This window comes from Zygosaccharomyces rouxii (genome assembly GCF_000026365.1).
Source record: "Zygosaccharomyces rouxii strain CBS732 chromosome C complete sequence".
Taxonomy (NCBI): domain Eukaryota; kingdom Fungi; phylum Ascomycota; class Saccharomycetes; order Saccharomycetales; family Saccharomycetaceae; genus Zygosaccharomyces; species Zygosaccharomyces rouxii.
The window spans coordinates 604,856-626,568 of NC_012992.1; the positions used below are offsets into that span (position 1 = coordinate 604,856).

At 39.1% G+C, this 21,713-nt stretch overlaps 11 protein-coding genes across 11 annotated transcripts; 5 read left to right on the top strand and 6 right to left on the bottom strand.

The window, feature by feature from the left end:
* Positions 1-188: 188 nt before the first annotated feature.
* Positions 189-1,835, bottom strand: ZYRO0C07942g (uncharacterized protein; the record flags this gene model as incomplete). The annotated part of the gene is made up of 1 exon (XM_002495946.1): positions 189-1,835. The coding sequence occupies one exon, from the start codon at positions 1,833-1,835 to the stop codon at positions 189-191; it is 1,647 nt and encodes a 548-aa protein (XP_002495991.1).
* A 918-nt stretch (positions 1,836-2,753) lies between these two features.
* On the bottom strand, positions 2,754-4,271 carry FUM1 (fumarase FUM1; the record flags this gene model as incomplete). Its single annotated transcript, XM_002495947.1, has 1 exon — positions 2,754-4,271. One exon carries the CDS (start codon positions 4,269-4,271, stop codon positions 2,754-2,756), a length of 1,518 nt encoding a protein of 505 aa, XP_002495992.1.
* A 376-nt stretch (positions 4,272-4,647) lies between these two features.
* On the bottom strand, positions 4,648-7,722 carry VSB1 (Vsb1p; the record flags this gene model as incomplete). Its single annotated transcript, XM_002495948.1, has 1 exon — positions 4,648-7,722. The coding sequence occupies one exon, from the start codon at positions 7,720-7,722 to the stop codon at positions 4,648-4,650; it is 3,075 nt and encodes a 1,024-aa protein (XP_002495993.1).
* A 1,057-nt stretch (positions 7,723-8,779) lies between these two features.
* SWI3 (Swi3p) lies at positions 8,780-11,281 on the top strand (the record flags this gene model as incomplete). Its single annotated transcript, XM_002495949.1, has 1 exon — positions 8,780-11,281. One exon carries the CDS (start codon positions 8,780-8,782, stop codon positions 11,279-11,281), a length of 2,502 nt encoding a protein of 833 aa, XP_002495994.1.
* A 410-nt stretch (positions 11,282-11,691) lies between these two features.
* On the top strand, positions 11,692-13,827 carry COY1 (CCAAT displacement transcription factor COY1; the record flags this gene model as incomplete). The annotated part of the gene is made up of 1 exon (XM_002495950.1): positions 11,692-13,827. The coding sequence occupies one exon, from the start codon at positions 11,692-11,694 to the stop codon at positions 13,825-13,827; it is 2,136 nt and encodes a 711-aa protein (XP_002495995.1).
* Positions 13,828-14,005: 178 nt separating this feature from the next.
* Positions 14,006-14,560, bottom strand: ZYRO0C08052g (60S ribosomal protein uL22; the record flags this gene model as incomplete). The annotated part of the gene is made up of 1 exon (XM_002495951.1): positions 14,006-14,560. One exon carries the CDS (start codon positions 14,558-14,560, stop codon positions 14,006-14,008), a length of 555 nt encoding a protein of 184 aa, XP_002495996.1.
* A 450-nt stretch (positions 14,561-15,010) lies between these two features.
* Positions 15,011-15,442, bottom strand: HMF1 (putative isoleucine biosynthesis protein HMF1; the record flags this gene model as incomplete). The annotated part of the gene is made up of 1 exon (XM_002495952.1): positions 15,011-15,442. The coding sequence occupies one exon, from the start codon at positions 15,440-15,442 to the stop codon at positions 15,011-15,013; it is 432 nt and encodes a 143-aa protein (XP_002495997.1).
* A 404-nt stretch (positions 15,443-15,846) lies between these two features.
* PET117 (Pet117p) lies at positions 15,847-16,167 on the top strand (the record flags this gene model as incomplete). The annotated part of the gene is made up of 1 exon (XM_002495953.1): positions 15,847-16,167. One exon carries the CDS (start codon positions 15,847-15,849, stop codon positions 16,165-16,167), a length of 321 nt encoding a protein of 106 aa, XP_002495998.1.
* A 297-nt stretch (positions 16,168-16,464) lies between these two features.
* PCL6 (Pcl6p) lies at positions 16,465-17,682 on the top strand (the record flags this gene model as incomplete). Its single annotated transcript, XM_002495954.1, has 1 exon — positions 16,465-17,682. The coding sequence occupies one exon, from the start codon at positions 16,465-16,467 to the stop codon at positions 17,680-17,682; it is 1,218 nt and encodes a 405-aa protein (XP_002495999.1).
* Positions 17,683-18,550: 868 nt separating this feature from the next.
* ZYRO0C08140g (cytosine permease) lies at positions 18,551-20,119 on the top strand (the record flags this gene model as incomplete). Its single annotated transcript, XM_002495955.1, has 1 exon — positions 18,551-20,119. The coding sequence occupies one exon, from the start codon at positions 18,551-18,553 to the stop codon at positions 20,117-20,119; it is 1,569 nt and encodes a 522-aa protein (XP_002496000.1).
* Positions 20,120-20,283: 164 nt separating this feature from the next.
* On the bottom strand, positions 20,284-21,600 carry CEM1 (fatty acid synthase CEM1; the record flags this gene model as incomplete). The annotated part of the gene is made up of 1 exon (XM_002495956.1): positions 20,284-21,600. One exon carries the CDS (start codon positions 21,598-21,600, stop codon positions 20,284-20,286), a length of 1,317 nt encoding a protein of 438 aa, XP_002496001.1.
* Between the last annotated feature and the right edge of the window lie 113 nt (positions 21,601-21,713).

Here is a 21,713-nt window from a genome sequence, read left to right on the forward strand (position 1 = left end):
TAAAGAAATAATACTATATTTAATGGCAAATAACAATCTATTCAATTTATTACCCAAACACTATATGATGATGGTTAAGTCTATTACCTCCAAACAAATACAATGCCCTTTAAATTCTTAATAAAAAATAACGCACACACATAAAAGAAACCAAAATTAAAAAAATGCCCCCAAAAGATTTAATTTTTTTAAATGATGTCGAGTCTGTCCATTAGACCTCTAATCTGACCAAAAACAGCATCAGTCTTAGATCCCAACTCATCAACCAAATCGTGTAACTCCAAATCGACTTTTTCGTTGAACTCCAACTCTTGAGCAACTTCCTTGGATCCCCAGAATCCACTTAGGTCACCACCACCACCGTTGTAAATCAACAGGTTAGGGGTACCAGATGGGATATCAGATAGTACATCTTTAGTGCTAAATGCAAGTAATTTCTTCTTCAGTTGGTCTGGAGAAATTGAAGAACCAGCATCAAATTCACTATCAGAACCAGGTTGTAATGATAAGAAGTAAGCCAACAACCCAGCAACATGTGGAGAAGCCATCGAAGTACCAGATAAGGTGGCAGTAGAAGAGTCAGAACCGATGTAAGTGGACAAAATGTTTAGACCAGGTGCAAAAACATCCACACACTTACCATAGTTGGAAAAATAGGCTCTGTCATCACTCAAAGTGGAAGCACCGACCGTGATAGGACCAGAGGCACTTGCTGGGGAAGTGTTACAAGCATCTTGATCTTCGTTACCTGCAGCCACGGCAAAGTTGAGACCTGCAGCCACGGCAGCATTAACGGCTTGGTCCAAAGATGGCGATTTACCACCACCAAGAGACATGTTAGCGGTAGAGCCCTTAAAACCTGGCTTTTTCTGCTTAACAGCATTCTGGTGATCTTGTGCAGCCCATTCGACACCTTTCAGCACATCAGACATGGACCCAGAACCATTAGATCTCAATACCTTAACGGCAACGATATCTGCACCTTTAGCAACACCATAAGTGGAAGAACCAATTGTACCAGCACAATGGGTACCGTGACCGTTACCGTCTTCGTCTAGGTCGCCGGCAGGAATGGTTTTCCCCCACTTGGCTCTACCACCAAATTGGTTGTGATGAACATTAACACCAGTGTCGATAACGTAACTGGTGACACCAGAACCACCTTGTTCGTCGTACAAGTATTTGTTGTAACTACCCAGGTTCAATCTTTCTCTATGAGAGATACGTGCCAACCCCCAAGGTGCACCATTCTCAGTATCAGCTTTTTGAGTGTACACAACTGAGTCCTGTTCCACCATTTCAATCAATGGGCTCATACGAATAACATCTAAAACTTTGCTTGGGAAATAACCAGAATAACCCATCAGCATACCGTTGATGTCAAAAGTATGGTCAATGCCACCGAGTGGTGAATCGTACACGCCATCAAGCCTAATACCTTCGAAAAATGAATGTTCTTCAGGTAATTGAGAAACCTCTTGCAAATGAACTTGTTCGATTAATTCTCTGTGAAAACCGATTTCTTGAGGGTTAACACCCTTCTTAAACAAAATAATGTAACGGTTTTCCAAAACGCCAAGGGTGTCCTCTGGAACAACCAATGGAGCAAAACGGTCCTGAACTTCTTGTGTTAATTTAGAAGCAAAAACTGCGAGTTCATCCTTGCTAGGTCCTTTTTCAAAAGACGTTGCTACAACGCTTTCTCCGTTGTTAACATCATCTGTACGCTCAGGTCTCTTTTCATACTCGTTAGAACCGGTTAGTTCAGGAATAATTAACGCAGATCCTAATCCAGCTAAAGTGGCAACCGGAATAACACTTTTTTGAAACTTCATTTTTTAAATTGGTATATTTTTATTTTAAACGGGAAGGTAAGTTAAGTTGTATGTTGTATTGGATTGAGAAAAGGGGCTACTGCTTCTTGTATTGCTAATAGCCCTTGATAATCTCGAGGGCAAACTAAGAATAAAGAGAGAAAGAAAAACTATTATCTCCAGATATAAGTAAAGGAAACGAGGTAAGGATAACTATGATTGTTTTCTCTCCTCTTATATATAAGTTTTCTCGGGTTAAATTGCCCCCGGTGGTATCTCCCCTTACAAGACCCGTCACCCGGACCGCGGCTCGTCTTTCCCCTCCCCTATTTCCTTCGTGCAGTAGTAAAATGACACCCCTTAAATTCGGGTGAAAGTCCATGCTGTCTCAGAAATAAACCACTAAGAGAAAGTTACCGCATGCGAGCTGTGACGTGGGTGCGACAATCAGCTTTTGTCTCTACGTGCCCCATCAGCCACAGCGGTGTTCGTAGGGTTATCATCAAAAGAAAATAATACGATACGATGTGATATGATATGATATGAAAATATAGGGGAGCGAATGTAATAATAACATCAGCAGTAGAAAAGGGGGGTAGCAAGAATCTCGGCGGTTATCGACATAACGAGCACAATGACTAATACCTTCTCGAATTGCTGGTTTGCAATAGTAAGATAATATCACTTGTAAGAATATACGATAAATCTAAGTACTTTAGATGTTCGTGTTCTAACTATCGTTAACCATGCCAATCACTCGTTACACTATGTTTCAGTGTCGTGTGTGGCGTTGCTATCCTATACTACTTTGTAATAATAAAAATATCTATTTACCGCGGTTTAAGAATTGGAATGTTTTTGCTGTTTGTGATAATGGTATCTTGTTTGTTATCTTTGTTTTTTGCTGGTCCTTTAAACTTTATCTTAACCATTACGAATTTATGGTTTAGGACCGATCATGTGCTCAGGAACCACCCAATGGTCGAATTCTTCTGCCGTTAAAATGTTTAGTTGTAGGGCAGATTCCTTTAGAGTAATGCCGTTCTTGTGAGCGTTCTTTGCAACCTTAGAAGCAGCATCGTAACCGATCTTAGGGTTCAATGCGGTAACAAGCATTAGAGATTCATGTAACAATTTGGCGATATTTTCCCTGTTTGCTTGAATACCATCAACACAATGGACACGGAAAGAATAAGAAGCGTCACTTAACAAATTGATGGAGCTTAACAAGTTAGAGATCATCACTGGTTTGAAAACGTTCAATTCAAATTGACCAGATGCACCAGCAAAAGTGATGGCAGAATGGTTACCAAACACTTGAACACAGACTTGGGTTAGGGCTTCATTTTGAGTTGGGTTCACTTTACCAGGCATGATAGAAGAACCTGGTTCATTTTCAGGTAAGGACAACTCACCATAACCACAACGAGGACCAGAACCCAAGTAACGAATATCTTGGGCAATCTTGAAGAGAGATACGGCAAGAGTGTTTAGAGCACCACTAGCTTCCACAACGGCATCATGAGCTGCTAGTGCTTCAAATTTGTTAGGAGCAGTTTGGAAATCAATACCAGTTTCCTTAGCGACTTCAGCGGCAACATTTTCAGCCCAACCAATCTTAGTGTTTAAACCGGTACCAACGGCAGTACCACCTTGGGCCAAAAGCTTTAAGCTGTCCAAAGTAGATTCCACACGTTTTATACCGTTAGCAACTTGTTGTACGTAACCGGAGAATTCCTGACCTAAAGTCAACGGAGTAGCATCTTGTAAGTGAGTACGACCGATCTTGACAATATCTGCGAATTCTTCACTCTTCTTTTGCAAGGAATCCTTTAGAGCGGTCAAGTTTGGTAACAAATCTTTGGTAATCGCTAAAACTGCTGCAATGTGCATCACGGTAGGGAAAGTGTCGTTCGAAGATTGAGACATGTTGATGTGATTGTTAGGATGAACAGATTTAGATCCCAGTTTACCACCTAATAACTCGATAGCACGGTTGGAAATAACTTCGTTAGCATTCATGTTTGACTGAGTACCCGAACCGGTTTGGAAAACGACCAATGGAAAATGGTCCTTTAATTTACCACTAGCAACTTCATCAGCAGCTTGCTTGATGGCGACAGCCAATTTGGGATCCAATTGACCATTGGCTTCATTGACAGTAGCTGTAGCTTTTTTCAAAATCCCAAAAGCATGAACCACAGCTTCTGGCATTCTTTCACGCTGACCACCAATTCTGAAGTTCTCAAAGGAACGTTGGGTTTGAGCACCCCAGTACTTGTCAGCTGGGACCTTGATTTCACCAAACGCATCAGTTTCAACACGATGCTCCTGCAACCAAGGAGTAGTGGTATGTAATTGAGAGATTTGTGACATTGGTGTTTTCGATGTCAGACGAGGAGAACTGACTTGACAAACACAACTGTTCTTTAATACATTGCTAGACAATCTCAACATGGCGAGATAAAGGGCTCCCGGTATATGTGTTCCGTACGATCAATTAGCCTTTGTCACCTGTTTCCGCAGAAGTTTTGCGCGTATACGATACCTCCGTATATAAGCGAACTCGTTGCATTTTGCATGTATATATATTCGCAGTTTATCAGCCTGAACGCTATCGACAAAATATATAGCATCCTTGGACGCCAAACATTTGGCACTGAAAAATTCTGTGATCGGCTCCGATTGCGGAAAGTTGGGCGTTGGGTGTAGGTGTTCCGGATCATTTAACCAAAGAATATCGGGATCCATTGCCCGAAGCTCTAATAGAATATAATCGGCGGCTAGTTACGGATGTTATTATTATTATCATGCATATTAACTATTATATGAATTAAGCGCTTACCAAAGTGTAACCTAGAAGCTGTTCGAATCTTCTGCTCTTGATTAGTAGACACAGTAATACCAGCTCAGTGTACAGTTGTAAATTCTCTGCTCTAAGCTTTTGTAACCCATCAACGTCTATCAGCCATAAACAGGTGTCAGTCTCTGTTACAATAGTAACTTTATGTTCTTCGGAGGACTTGTAATCAGAACCAACGATATTGCCGCAACAAGTTCTGTTAGACATGGTTTCATAAACTACACCTTGAGGTAAATCGAGTGCAATTTTCAGTAATCCAGATTCTACGACAAAGAAAAAATCTTGGTTATGTAGAAGAATGGATTGCGTGGTTAATCTCCTTTTCACGAAATAAGGTACCAATTGACTCCATAATTGGGTCTCCCTTTCCCTCAAATGAGGGTCAGTGGAAGTAATGTTCTTTCTATAGGATTTTAGGGCAAATAATAGCAGAGGTAAAACTGGTTGTTGGCCGTCATTGCAGCTCTCATCTTCCAAGGCATCAACATCTTCTTCGTCATTGAACATGTTTTGAGCCACTGAAAGCATTTGATGGTTACGTGGAGTATTCATCGGTAATGACGATAGGTTTCTAAAGTTAAGCAATGATAAATTCTTCTTGGATATTTGATTATTATCTGTTGGTACTTTTTTAGCAGCAGCGGCTTCAATAGCAGAGGTAACGTTATAACTATGCTGCATCTTTTCTCTTGCTCTATCACGTAGCTTCTTATACTCACCTAAAAATTCGTTTTCACACCATTCTAAGGCACCGTTTAAATCATTGAACAATTCCACATCGTCTAATAGGCCCACATTGCTGAAAACATTGTAGATGTGATCTCTTTCCTTAATGGATGAAATGATTAGTTTGATTCTTTTGGTCTGTGTAAATCTTTTAATCCTATTGAAACCTTCGGCTGCAGAATAATCGATATTGTCGGCGTTAATGTTTTTGAAGTCAAGAATCAAATATTTGATTCTACGCTTACTGGAACTTTTGGAATCAGTGATTTCTAATAACTTATCAATTTTTTCTTCAATAGATATGATAGTACCAAAGAAAAGAACGTTTTGTAATTTTAACACATAGATTTGTTCACCAACTCCGTTTAAGAAATTGCTTTGCACGTAATCACGATTAACAGTACTCCTTGCCACTTTACCATCGAATTCACCGTTAATAGTTTGTAATTTAGTACTATCCACCAGAAATGAAAAGCAGGCAATTAAAATTCCTACAATAACACCGAGAACAAAATCGTAAATTCCCATTGTGAGCACAATGATCACGATGGTAATGTATTCGAAATTGGTTACTTTTCCCCTAGTGTCCAATAATGCTTCCACCAATAGTTCGTAACCGAGTAAAAAGATCAAAGAACCAACGATACAGATTGGTATAAATGAAACAATAACAGGACCAATGACCATAACTGCAAAAGTCAAAATGGCCAGCATATAACCAGCGAATGGAGAATCAGCACCAGCACGAATGAAAAGAACACTATTTGTATAAACCAAATAGTTTTGAATCGATCCTACCATACCACTGATAAAATTGGAATAACCATGGGCAATTAATTCTTTGTCGACATCGAATTTATCCATATGTAAAGAAATGGCCAGTGCTGGAACGTTGATGGGGACATGCAAAATACCGAAGAAAGTCAATGCTAACATTGTAGGAATCTGGGCCAGAACCAAATTCCAATGTACTTTATGCCAATCAAATAATTTGTAGTGATCAAACCATCTGTCCTTCGAAGTAGCTGCTGGAAAAATCCACCCTAAATCTCTCAATTGGTCCAATGAGATACTGGGTACAATTGCTACGACAAAATGGAATAAAATCAAAGTAACGATGTAGAAAGAAGGTAAAACCAAGGAGTTTTGAAAACATTTCTGAGTATTCACAAGTAAGATCGTTAGCACAACAGGTAAAAGCCATTTCCATAAAATATCTGTATCTAAGAACAGTTTCTTTAAAAATTCCCAGGTATACTCAATCTTGGCGAGTCTAGTAGTAACACCCAATCCAGTTATTAAGAGGAAATATCCAACACCACCAATGCAACCAATTAAAATGTGTCTAGGAAAAAATCCAACGATTTTGCCTAATCTTAATTTACCCAATAAATAAAATGTAATACCTGTGACCACAGAACTGATTGCATAACAAAATATGGTGGTTGTAATAATATCATCGTCTTGACCTGGAATAGCATCTCTAATGGCAAATGCCATTGTATGGAAAAAAGGTGTAACTTCAATCATTTCACTACCAATACCTGACGTAAAACTGGAAAGACCACCTGAGTAAAGACATTGTGATATTATGGTGGAAATGTAAAACATCGATAACCCGGTTGATCCCAAATGAGAGAATATAGGTTCAGTAATAGGGAAAATAATCATACCATATGATAATCCATCCAAAATGTTTAGAAGGAGACCTAACACTGCTGAAGGGAAATAATGTAATACATCTTGACCAAATTGGACGATGCTACTGCCGCTAGCTCTCGCAGTTTGGCTATTATTATTATTCGTCCAATCTTCATCTGTGCCCCCAGGTAATGTTTGATAATCTTGATGCGTCATATAATGGTGTAACGATGAATTTTCATCCTCCATAGCATCATAACGATTTCGTACTTCTTCCATACCAGTTGTGTCATCACTAAAATTGTTCGAAAGTTCTGCCGTCTGTCTGTGAATTATTTGAGAACCATGAATGGATTTACTTCTACTTCGATCAATTGGTAATACTGAGGAATCATCATTTCGTTGTTGCAGATTCATCTTTGGGGAAGCTGATAAAAATCCACCACCTAGATATGAACGGCCTGCATAGTTATTTGAATTGTAAAAAGGTGGTGATACTATTTCTATGGAAGATGAATCATTCTGATTAATTCTTCCTCCATTATTGTTAGTGTTATTATAATTGGTAAATTCACCATCGCTATTGCGATGAACCTGTCTATTCAGTCCCAGAGACACTGAGATGGCTCCTGATATGGATTGTCTATTTCTCGAAGGACGATCTACACCGTTACTCATTTGTGTATAGGTTACTGTCCATATGCAAGAGACACTATCTGGAAAAAATGAAGGGGGCAAGGAAGAAAGAAAGAGGAAGCCTCAATCTAAGTCATTCGACTTTTCTGTTTGTTTTGAAGCGCTGGTTGCAAATTTAATATATTTTTTCAGACTTCTTCTTCTTTGCCAAGAATTTTTCTTTGTTCGAAAGTTTTATCATAGTGTACGTTATTCGTAAATCACATAAGAACCCTGTAATCACATGATAAGTGTGTCATTTGACATGTCATTTGACAGTTCTGTATGATATATAGCAATATGCATCATAGTGTTTAACTAGTGCCTATTCTTCAGACTGCAAACCAACCATCTCTGGGTTTTACTCAATCACACATACATATTAGGTAGAAATTATTTAATTTTTGTAAAGTGCTCTTGATATTTTTTTCAAATGTAAACATGCAGGGACAAAACGATTAATGAACAACGGAGAATAGATAATAAAAACAAACAGAATACACTGAACACATTTGAGCTGAGACGCTGAAATTATCCAACAGTTGACTGGGCTTTTCTAAGGAATAGCACTAGGCGCATAAAGAATATCTTAGACACCAACAAATCATTACTCACTTTCCACGAAATTACGTTACCCGCATCTCAATCTTTTTTTTTTCCTCCATCACTTCTCTCCAAACTTACTGGCCGACATTCAAGAGATACCAGTACTATTCAGAAGTTGATGGATGACATATATGCACGTTAATACTATCAATTAAGCGTTGATAAAATAATAAGTTTTTGAATTTTTTGTAACGTGTCAATTGGATCTACAATTACAATTGGGCGTTTTCGTTTCGGGCCAAAGAGTATTTTTTTCTCAGTTGCCTTTCCTGTACAAAATAAAACAAAAGTATTGTTAACGATTTTCTCCAGCACCGTTTAATTACATTTGATCTATAGTAGAATTTTCAATTGACCTTTGATTGCTTAATCATAAAACTAGACGTTGACCGTTAGACACTGTCCTCTCCCTTCCTTTCCTTTTATTTTTGTTTAGTTTCGTTTTTCACGCCTAATGGATAATTTAAAGAATTTAGAGTCTGATAATAATAACAGTGGTGGGGTTAGTCCAACTTCAGTACCTGGAGTACCTGATGCAAATACTGCTGATGTTTCTGATGATCTTAGCATGAAGAATGATGAAGATTTATTTGGCGAACCCATAGAAGAAGACCAAGACCAAAAACAAGAACTGCCGCTGCCGTTGGAAAAAGAATCAGAGCAGCATCAAGTACAAGAGCAAGATCAACAAGATCAATACGATCAACAAGATCAGCAAGATCAAGAACCACAACAAGATCAACAAGATCAAGAACCACAACAAGAACAACAAGAGCAGCAAGATCAAGAACCACAACAACCAGAAAAGGAACAGCAAGAACAGCAAGAACTTCTGCAACTAGGACAACAGCAGCAGAATCAAGAACTTCTGCAACAAGATCAAGACCCGAGAAATATTGAGCTTCCGAGTAAAGAAACAGGTTCACAGGATGAAGATCGAATAAAAGATAAAGATGATAATATTGAAGAAAATAAGGCTGCCGAAGCTAATCCTCAAGTGGAAAGCGAGCCTGATGTAAAAATAGAGAACGAAGAAAGTGTTAGTGGTGGTAACAATGGTGACAAAGATGAAAAGGTAGATGAGAACGAGAATCAAAAAGAACACGAAAACGAAAACAATGGAAACGATAATAATACTTACAATAATAATAACGGCGTTAATAATGATAATACTAATCAAAATAATCAAAATAATGGTAACGATGCTACTAATAATCATGGTAACGATAATGGGGTCAACGAAAATGGGGATAAGAGTGAAGAGAAACCATCAGTAGGAATCGAGCAAGAAAATGAGGGAAAACAATCCAAAAATTCTTTAGAGCAGTACCCTCCACCACCACCAGCCTCAGAACTATCTAAACCTGCTGTACCTACGACGGCGCCTCCCACTAACGCAACGAAAACTACGACGCATCTGACAGCAACAGATGATAATGATTTGGCTGTCCCTCAGTCCCATGAAATTGTAATTCCCAATTATGCCAAATGGTTTAATTTAACTAAAATACATCCAATTGAGAAACAATCATTACCAGAATTTTTCACCAATAGAATCCCATCAAAAACACCACAGGTATACGTTAAATCTCGTAATTTTATGGTTAATTCCTATCGGTTGAACCCAAACGAATATTTTAGTGTTACCACTGCTAGGAGAAATGTATGTGGTGATGCCGCTGCCGTATTTCGTATTCATAAATTCCTCATGAAATGGGGGTTAATAAATTATCAAGTGGATGCTCAACTATTACCGAAAAGTGTCGAACCACCATTCACTGGTGAATATTCCACTAGACATGATGCTCCTAGGGGGCTGTTCCCATTTGAAAGTTATAAACCATCTGTACAACTACCTGACATGGCCAAACTGAAAAAAATGATGGATACAGATGATTCCAGTAGTGCTCTTCATAAATATCTAAAGGAGGAAAAGCGTAAATCTCAATCAGCGATTACCAGTAGTCCCGAAATCAAGGATGAAGATAAAGAGAAAGGTCGCACGAACGAAGATAATGGGGAGGAAGAACCTGTGGAAAATCCACACGGAGCCAAAAGACCAAAGGTTGTCAAGGCTAGTACCAACGTAGATGACGGTTGGCAAGAAAATGACGTAGAAAAATTGTTAAAAGGTATTCAAATGCATGGATCCGAGTGGTATAAGATTGCCAAAGAGGTTGGTAATAAAACTCCCGAGCAATGCATCTTAAAATTCATACAGATGCCCATTGAAGATAAATTCTTGCATCGAAATAGTGAAGACGGATCCGATTTGGGCTCACTCAAATACGCACCTCATTTACCCTTCTCGAAAAGCGAAAATCCGGTAATGTCCACCTTAGCATTTTTAGTAGGACTTGTTGATCCAAAAGTGGTACAACACATGACGGATAGAGCATTACGAAAATTAGAACCAAAGGAGGAAGATAACAAATCATCATTGTCACCATCAGAACCACCACCACCACCTACTGCAAAAGAGGCTTCGCAATTGGCAATTTCCTCACTAGGGGTACGTTCTCATGTATTCGCCAACAATGAAGAGAGACAGATGACATCCATCGCACATCAAATGGCTCAAGTCCAATTACAAAAAGTAGAAGTAAAACTGAAGTTACTGGATAAAGTAGAAAAATCCTTGGAATTGGAGAAGAAAACTTTGCAAAGACAACAGGAGGACGTTCTTGTACAGAGAATATCACTCGCTAAACATACCAAAAATATATCACAAAAATTAGAGGACTCCTTAACTTGTTTTGAAGATAAGGAAAAACTCTCCAGATATGTGGAGGAGATTAAGAGTTTAGTTTCTCATCCACCGAAATTAAGCATTGGGTCTGCATTTGCCAATTCTGAAACAACGGCACAATCAGGAATTTCTACGAACAGGTCAGAGGAGGACGTAAAACCAGTATCTGTCGAAGCTCCGCAATCGTATAGGTATTGGTCTGCATGATGATGACGGTGATAATTACGGTGTTTTAGCCGTACATACATCCTCATACCTAAGATTTACCCAAAATTTAGCCCAAAAAATAGAGAAAGAGAGAAAGAGCGAAATGAAAATGGAATTGCATGGAACTATCCAACTCTGTATTATTTCCCTAACATTATTCATCTTTTGTAAAACTAAAACTATGTAATATTCAAATAGAACGATACACTATGTCACGTGTAGCTGGCGAAGGAAAGAAAACTGGCGCATCATTCTCGTCTTCAAGGTAAAATCAACAACTTCTTACAGAATTGAACCCTTTCAATTACACTTGAAACGAGAATCAACAACAAGGAATGACCATTGACTTCTTTCACCGGATTCTTTCACTTGATTAAAATTATTCATTGGGAACTATTTAGTGTTTGATCATGGACTCATCAATATACTCTCATGCTTTTGATCTGTGGTCAAGGGCAGATTTGGCAGATTTACAGAAACAACTAGATAAAGATGTTATAGTAGTGAAGGATAACGAGACACAGTCTCTTGAATCTAGAAAGCAACTTGCTACTGAGACCAAAAAATTTAAAAAATTGGAATCTGAAGAGAAACTGGGCAGTGTCAATAAAATCATTAAACAATACCAACAAGAAATTGATAATCTGACAAAAAGGTCCAAATTTTCAGAGGTTATTCTTTTAGATATTTATGCTAAATTAGCAGAGGCTCCAGATCCTAAGCCTTTATTACAACATTCCTTAGAGAAACTTAGCAAAGTCGATGATTCTAAGGAATTGAAAGAGAAAGTGGAAGTCTTAGAGGATAAATTAGCCAAATACGCTGATTACGATAATTTGAAATCGAGACTATTAGATTTAGAGCAGAATTCCGCTGTTACTACAGCCAAGAGGCTAAGCGCCAAAGAACAGGAGATAAATTCCACCTGGAATGAAAGACAAAGAAATTGGAACCAAAGAGAGACAGATTTGACTAAACAGTTAGAATCTTTGACCTCTAATAATAAGGCATTGGAATCGAAGATTTCTAAACAAGTCGAGTTTGGTGGCGCTAGTAGCGAAGAGACCAACAGAACAAATGGTGCAATGGAGTCCAAGAACTACACGGATTCTTCAGAATACAACTTATTGGCACAAGAATTAGAATCTTCACACTCAAGAGTGCTACAGTTAGAGAAGAGAAATGAAGAGTTAAATGGCCTCTTAGCTAAGGCTACTAGCACAGCAGAGCAGGAATCTCAATTGCAATCTAGAGAAACTAAGATAAAACATTTGGAAAGTGAGAATGCTCTTTTGAGTGCATCTTTGGAACGTGAACGTAGTTCTCATACCAAGCTACAAACCGAATTGAGCGAGCAGTTGAAATCCTTACAAGCAGAAACTACATATTACAAGACTGAAGTTTCTAACATTAGAATGAAATTGGACAATTATGCAGATTACAACAAATTGAAGGAAGAGTTATCAGCTTTGAGAAGAATAGAATTTGGTGCCGACGACGAAGATGGTGAAACAAATGGTGATGATACCAACACTCACGATAAAGTGGAATCAAGTTTGATATCTGCCAATAAAAAACTGCAAGCCAATTTAGCAGATTTACGTGTAAAATGTTCCAACTACGAGGAGAACGTTACTAGTCTAGAGACAAAGGTGAATCATTTGGAGAAGAAAGTGACAGAATTGGAACAATTGAATAATAAACTAGAATTGGATCTACAAAAGATTGAAGAAGTGGATGCAGGTTTCAACGATACTAATAGTATGATCTCTGGAATCACAAGACAAGTTAAAAGTAGAACTGTCCCACAAAATGGTGGCAGCGGCAAGTTGTCACCAACCACATCCATTGTGGGCATACCAGAAGAAACTGAAGTAAATGCATCTACAAACAATAATACTATTCTACCCATTGTGACAAAACAAAGGGACAGATTCCGTAGTAAAAATGTAGAATTGGAAAAACAATTGAGGCAGAACGGTGTAGAAAGAAATAAGTTGAAGACCGAAATTGCTAAATTGAAGACAGATAACGGTAAATTGTACGAACGTATACGTTACTTGACCAGTTATACACAAACTAGTACTAATGATATGACCAATACATCATCATCAGCGGCATTGTCACTTGTCGATACGGAAGCTCAATATTCACATACCTATGAGGATTCACTAAATCCATTGAACAGTTTCAAGAAAAAAGAAATGGAATATTACAGAAAGAACAAATTATCCATATGGGAAAGGCTGTTCTCTAGTTTTGCGAAGGTCATTTTGGCCAACAGAAAAACAAGAATGGCATTTTTACTGTATTGCATCGGTTCACATGCTCTGGTTTTCATGATGAGCATCTATGTGATTAATTTAAGCGGTAAGACGAAGCCAGAACTCGGGGTGATCAACCCACCAACACAACCTGTGGCCGCACCTGCCAATTTAATGGCTAATGGTGGTGCAGCTATCGGCAATCCTGGAGTCGGAGCAGGGGCAGGAGCAGGAGCAGGAGCAGGTATTGGAAACGGTATGGTTCGAGGTGTACAGGTATAGTAAATAACAGTTATACTCATTTGAAGACTAGTAAATACAATAGCAGTAAAACATCACAGTACAGTACAGTGAGAAAAATCTGTTCTATTTCTTTGTTTGACAATATGTTAAAAATTTATATGATTATACACCAGAAAACGTTAGAGTATTAGAATTTTTCCCGTATTACTTTCAAAAATTAAGCAGAGATACGCTTTTCAGCGGCGATTCTACCTCTTTGTCTGGAAGACAATCTGGCGACGTTCTTTTCAGCAGCCTTGGAGACGGCGTCCCCCCTTTCAGTAAGAACCAATTCAATGTGGCATGGAGAAGATTCGTACTTGTTGATTCTACCGTGAGCTCTGTAAGTTCTTCTTCTTTGCTTTGGGGATTTGTTAACTTGGATGTGAGAGATGTACAATTTAGTGGCGTCCAAACCCTTAGATTCAGCGTTAGCTGCAGCGTTTTGAACCAAATTTTGAACGTGCAAAACGGACTTAACTGGCCATCTAGCCTTAGTAACACCAAATTCCTTACCTTGAGAGGTTCTACCCATAGACTTGTTGAATCTTCTGAATGGAATAGCTCTTTGGTGTTCCAAAACTTGAGCCAAGTATTTTTGAGCCTTGGTCAACTCCCAACCGTTAACGGCTTGAGCAGTCTCCCTGGTGTTCTTGAAAGAGACACGCAAGTAGGAGCCACGAGCACTGGCGGACTTGGTTGGGTTAGTGGAGGTAGCACCGTATCTAGCCATTGTTATTGACGCTCTGGTATTGGTTATCCAAAAAATCTTCCTCAACTGCCAAATTGTCAAAATAACCTTTGAACAGGGCGTATACTGCCTGAACCGTTTGCAGTTTCGATGGGCGATGCCTTGGAAAATTCCATCGTTTGCGTCGGTGGAGAAAGTTGCGTCGAGGGGAAGCAAGAAAGGACGCTGGACGGAGAATTGGCAGATGCTAGGCAGAGGCTCAGAGGTCTAGACAGAAGCTAGACGGAAGGTCTTCCAGGCAGCTCCGCCTAGCTCACGGACCGATTGTCTGACAAAATCTCGCGACGCAGACAGGAAAACAAAATTAAAACTGAATTTGAAAAAAAATAGAATATTTTTCAGAAACACCCGCACATTATGAATGTAACAGTCACTCTTTTTTGCTTTAATATAGTTAATTCCTATACAACTATACTATATTAATCTAGTCCATTAGTCGACTTCAGCAGCGATGACTTCCATCTCCAAGTCACAGTTCTTTGGAAGAGCCGCAACGGCAACACAAGATCTAGCAGGTTGGTGTTCATTGAAGTACTTAGCGTAAACCTTGTTGAATTCTTCAAAGTACTTGATGTCTGCCAAAAAAACGTTGACTTTAACAACACGTTCTAATGAAGAGTTACCAGCTTGCAAAATGCTCTTCACATTGGAGAAGACTTGCTCAGTTTTATCACTGATGGAACCTTCCACTGGCTTATTGTCCGGTGTATAAGGGATTTGACCAGAGACGAACAACAAGTTGCTAGCCTTCATGGCTTGTGAATAAGAAGCGGCTGCAGGTGGTGCAGATTTAGTTGCCACAGGTGTAAGAGTAGCCATAGTTCTTGCAATTGGTGTCTTGAGGACAGCGTTTCTCAAAAACATATCGTTAATCAATGAATTGAAATTTTCTTAGATATAGGGTAAGTATGATGAATTGGTGTTTCGGAGTGTTCAAACTCCCCTTGAATCTTTGACCATATGGTCGAAAACCAATCATGCGATACCCGAAGAGCGTAACCCTATTAACGACAATGCCGCATATCTAAAAGAGAAAATATATGATTATCAATGTGTATCTTTTGACTGCGATTGATACAATCTCGAAATGATCAAGAACCTATATCTACTACATTTCCTTCCGAATTCCGCTGACATAGTCGTCCTTGTATCAAATTATATCAAACCTCAATCTTTTTCACTTTTTTCCATTGAACTTTCGAGCTTGAAAAAGTGTCAATAACCACTAACTTGAAATATATAACTAAAGCATTGCATCTAAAGGAAATATGAGCAGGGCTAGTAAAATAACGTTTACTTTATCATGCATACTTACAGCCACGACAGTCGTAGGAGTTCATGTGGTTCAAGGAATGGAGAGAGAGACTCTTCATCAGGGTCCGATTAAAGATGCAAAACGTGTAGCTGCCAAGCAACAACAAAGACAGTCAGCGACTGATGAAGTTGATGATTCAAAATCTCGTAAACGTATTTTCAACGCTGCAGAACATGAGGAACAGTTAGAACTACGTCGGAAATATGAATCGATGCAACCGCTTTCGGGGAATATAAAGACTAAAGAAACAGAGGAAAAGGGTAAAAGCCAATAGTCATAACAAGAAATGTAACGACCTGTATATAGATATTATAACCACTATTGCTAATAAATGGTAAATAGTAAGTAGGCAATAGTTGTAATAACTTGAAATTGTTTAGTGAAACGAGAGATGGACTCACCTCGTCGCATGTGACATGTGTTTCTACCCATTCGGTCCTGCAACCATAACACAGGGGCCTAAACAAGGACTATTATATTCAAACACTAGTAATCTGAATCGCAGAAGGTTTAATATCTTCTTTATACCATCCATTGATACTTTTAAAGGCCTGGTTTGAAGCAAATTGAGATGTATAGCAGCGTACCCAACGGTACAACAACGGAATCATTGCGGTCGTGCAGCTTAAGAGATAATAATGAAGGTGCTAACAAAGACAACGAAAGAGCGGTTCAACCGCCTTTAGTGAGGAGAAGTAGTGAAAGTAGTATTCAAAATGACAATGGATTAAGCCGTGTTGTTACCACGGAACATACTATGAGTAGTAGCTCGCAATCATCCCTGTCACAACATGAAAGTCATAACAGTATGGAATGTACACCTTTGAAAAGTGATCAAAGTGGAGAGGATGAAACAGTTGTTAATTCTGATCAAGTGGAGGAGGAGAATATTCCTAATGCAGCGACATCCTCTTCACCAGTACGACACAGAGGAAAGGAAAAAGAGAGACGAGCCCATGAGAAAGTATCATGGCGACAATCTCAAGCAGGTGGTCCTACACTAAGAGATGTTAGCCCTCAAAGGCATCAAGAACAAGAACAGGCACACGGACACGAACAGGAAGAACAAGAAGAGCATGAGAAATCGGAAAAATTGGAAAGTCTTGATATTGCCGGATTTCCAACAGATAAATTGCTCGAGATGTTAACGGCTTTACTCGACAAAATTGTGAAAAGTAATGACAAATTAATAGACACAAGTTTTTATCATCAACAGCAGGAAGAGCACGATGGCATTACTAACGACAGTTGTCTAAGATCTGTCCTGAGCTTCCGCGGTAAACATATTCCTCAAATTAGTCTCGAGCATTATTTCCAGAGAATTCAAAAATATTGCCCCACTTCAAATGACGTTTTCCTGTCGCTCCTCGTCTATTTCGACAGGATTTCAAGGAAATGTAACAGCAGTAGTCGTCTTCATCATGAAAATACTAGTGCCAATGATGCTGGTAATAACAACAATGGACATGATAACGTTAAACAGCAAGTGCATAACAATCAACAACCAATACCAGCACCACAACAGCAGTTTGTCATGGATTCTCACAATATTCACAGATTGATCATCGCAGGAACTACGGTATCGACCAAATTCTTCAGCGATTTTTTTTATTCTAATTCCCGATATGCCCGTGTGGGGGGAATATCACTACAGGAACTGAACTACCTTGAACTACAATTCCTTATTCTATGCGACTTTGAGCTTCTAATTTCCGTCAATGAAATGCAAAGATACGCGGATCTACTTTATAGATTCTGGAACAAAAGCAAGCCCCATGCTTCTGAATGATGATAACGATGACGACAACGGTGACAGCAACAACAATAATAATAATAGTGTTAATAATAATGAGTGATCGATCGATATTATCATAAGAGGTCCTTGTCCACCAGAAGAACAAGGCCACGATCGGTTTCTAGTTGCATGACCATCATCGTATATTCGTCACTGTCGAGATAATTCAATTGATTCACCCCGCCCTCGAACAGAATTACTGTCAAGATCAAGCGAGCTCATCGATTTTTGTCACTTTTCTTTTTTCTCTAGTAATTTTTTTGTGCCAAGTGTAAGGCAAAACTTTTTCGATGCGATATTTTACAAGGCAACGAGATGAGGTAGGACTAGCAAGCAATAATGCAAAGGGAAAGAAAAAAGAAAAAAAGACTAAAGTGCAACGTTGGTAATTCCGACTGGGTTCCCATATCGGCCTTTCGGTTCAAGTGTTCATACAATGGGCTGATACGGCGAACTTTTTACCAGATTTTTTTCTATTACGATGTGGTGAACGGCTCTTCGATGCCCACTCGGGATTACGGGTTCAGTACAATTTCGTTCGAGTTAACTCTCAATAATTCAATCTCCAATGATGGCACGAGTCGAGTACTGCTTATCAAATCTTTCAAATGAGTAAGTTCGTCGAGTCAGCTTTTTTTTATTAAATTTATTATTTCATTTACACCCGTGTCTTTTGAATCCTTTCCTCGCATCATTCATAAGAGCACGACCAATTTACGTGTATTTGTTTGACGTTAAGCTATTTCATCTTTATTTTCATTCTACCAAGGTATTTGAAAATCTTTTACTTAGCATTTCTTTGCTTCGAACTACACTAAACGTACATCCACCAAACCACACTGTACTATACAAATAGTTGAGGATGGGTGGATCTAGTCGTGATGAATACTACGAATATGGGCATGAGCTGAATGATATGGATAAGAAGAGTAAGGAGTATAATTCGATACAGTTGGATGACTCCTGTGAGGAGATGACCCCCGGTGAAAATGTAGAGACGAAGTTGGGTTGGTTTAACAGAATAATAGCGTCTGCTGCAGAGACCAAAGGTATCGACCCAGTTTCTGATGAGGAAAAGACTGATACTTCTTTGTTGAATGCAGCATCTATGTGGTTTACAGCTAATATGGTCCTTCCGGCATTTTCTGTTGGATGTTTGGGACCTATGCTTTTCGATTTGAATTTTGGTGTTAGTGTTTTGGTTATTGTTTTCTTCAGTATCTTGGGTCTTTCATCAGTGGCATTCTTTTCAGTTTTTGGTGCTGAATTAGGTTTGAGACAAATGGTTCTTTCGAGATATTTGGTGGGGAATATTTGTGCGAGAGTGTTCGCTGTCATCAATACAGTGGCTTGTGTTGGGTGGGGTGTCGTTAATACGGTTGCTGCTGCTCAATTGTTAAATTTGGTTAACAAACCTCACAACATGCCTCTATGGGCTGGATGTGTTGTTATTGTTGGTGGTACAGTTTTGGTTACATTCTTTGGTTATAAAGTGATCCACCTATACCAGAAGTACTCTTGGATCCCCAATTTTGCTGTTTTCTTTGTGATTATTGCTAGATTGAAATTATCAGGGAAGTTTACTAATGGTCCATGGGGTGGTGGTTCTACAACCGCCGGTGATGTCTTATCCTTTGGTGTATCTGTTTATGGTTTTGCCGCAGGTTGGACTACGTACGCCGCTGATTATACCGTTTACATGCCCAGAAACACTAACAAGTTGAAAATCTTCTTCTGGGTTGGTGCTGGTCTTGCATTCCCACTTTTCTTCTGTTTGATTTTGGGAGCGGCTTGTGGAAGAGCTGCCAAAAATGACCAAGAATGGGCTGATCTTTATGAAAGCAGTGCAGGTGGTGGTCTTGCCTATGCTGTGTTAGTTCCTAAATCTGTTCACGGATTTGGTCAATTCTGTTGTGTTCTCTTGGCAATGTCAACTGTTGCAAACAATGTTCCAAACATGTATACCATCGCATTATCTGTTCAATCCATTTATGAACCATTTGCTAAAGTTCCTCGTGTTATTTGGACCCTCCTGGGTAATGTGTTTACTGTTGCAATTGCATGTGCCGCTGCTTATAAGTTTAGAACGTTTATGAATTACTTTATGGATTCCATTGGTTATTACTTAGCCATTTATGTGGCCATGGCACTTTCTGAACATTTCATCTACAGAAGAGGTAGATTTAGCTCCTATAATGTGGAAGACTGGAATAATTGGAAAACACTACCAGTCGGAATTGCGGGTTGTGTCGCACTATTTGCCTCATGTTTCGGTGTTGCCGTTGGTATGGACCAATCTTATTGGGATGGTGAAGTTGCAAGACAAATTGGTCAATACGGTGGTGATATTGGTATTGAGATGGGTTTTGGTATTGCATTCGTCGTTTACAACATTGGAAGACCATTAGAACGCAAATATTTTGGCCGTTAGCTTTTCTTTTATCCTCTCCCATTTCTTCCTAATATTTATGTTAATAGACTGTTGAAGTCGTTAGTCTTGCTTTCCAGTTAATGATCTTTTTATTTTTTATTTTATTTATATATATATAATTGTGTACTATTTGACTATTTCAAAGAGATAAACGTAAAATTTGGTCAATCATTAAATTTTTGGAATAGTAACGAAGTGTTTACACCCCCAAATCCAAAACTATTACAAAGCGCGTACCGCAATTCTTTATGTTTAGGTCTGTTTGTAACAAATTCCAACCCATCGAAATTTTCTTGCAGATCACCTTGGGCACCGCCAATTTCGTTTAAGTTAAGTGTGTGTGGAATCTTTTGTTCATAGATTGATAAGATTGTGAAAATCGATTCAACTGCACCGGCGGCACCCAAAAGATGACCCATCGAACCTTTATTACTTGAGACGTAGACTGGAGAAGCCCGATTTTCAGCTTGCGATAATAGGTTCAAAATCGCCGAACATTCAGCTCTATCACCTAACAACGTAGAGGTTGCATGTGCATTGACGTATTGAATTTTATCAATCGGCGTATTGCCAACTGCCATTCTCATAGATCTCATTGCACCGTGACCACCCGGTGACGGAGAAGTAATATGATAAGCATCACTACTTAGCCCGTAGCCACAAATCTCGCCCAGAATCTTAGCACCTCTTCTCCTGGCATGATCCAGCGACTCTAACACTACAATACCTGCACCTTCCCCGAGCACAAATCCCGATCTGTTTCGATCAAATGGCCGAGATACACCATCGGTAGTGTTAATACTTTTCGCACGAATGAACCCTGCCAAACTCAATGGATGAACACAGGCTTCACTTGCACCCGCTAGGCATGCGTCCTGCATACCGAGTCTAATCAGGTTATAAGCATCGCCAATTGCATTGTTACCAGTGGCACACGCAGTGGAAACACTATGAGACGGTCCCTTTAATTGAAATTTAATGGAAACGTTACCGGCAGCCATGTTGGTAAGTATCTTGGGCACGAATAATGGGCTTACCCTTTTATTAAGATTATTGAACTGAATGGTCGTATCGTAAACATCTTCAATTGACGCAATTCCCGATCCAATTGCGCAACCGATCCTCTCAGGATCCATTTGATCTGTGTCCAATTCGATACCGTTCTTAATCAAGCCAGCATTCTGCAATGCTTCATGAGATGCCTTTAATGCGAATTGGGAAAATCTTGACAGTCTTCTTTGATCTTGTGGAGTGAAAAGTTGACCGTTCTGAGAATCATTATTGTTAAATTTTTGGACTTTACCAACGGTTACAGTGTTGGGGATGCTGTTTGCATGAATCCTATAGTCACTTTGGTAGTTGTCCAGCTGAGTGATTGGTACTATACCTGATTTCGAGTTTAGCAAATTGGTCCATGACTCTCTTACAGTGTTACCCAAGGGTGTAACACATCCCAGCCCTGTTACAACTACTCTTCTCATGATCAGCCTTTCGTCTCCCCTGCACAATTCAATTCAGCATTACACCATATTATTATTATCCCCGTTTTATGAGCTGTATATATATATATTTATATATAATATATTTGTGAAAA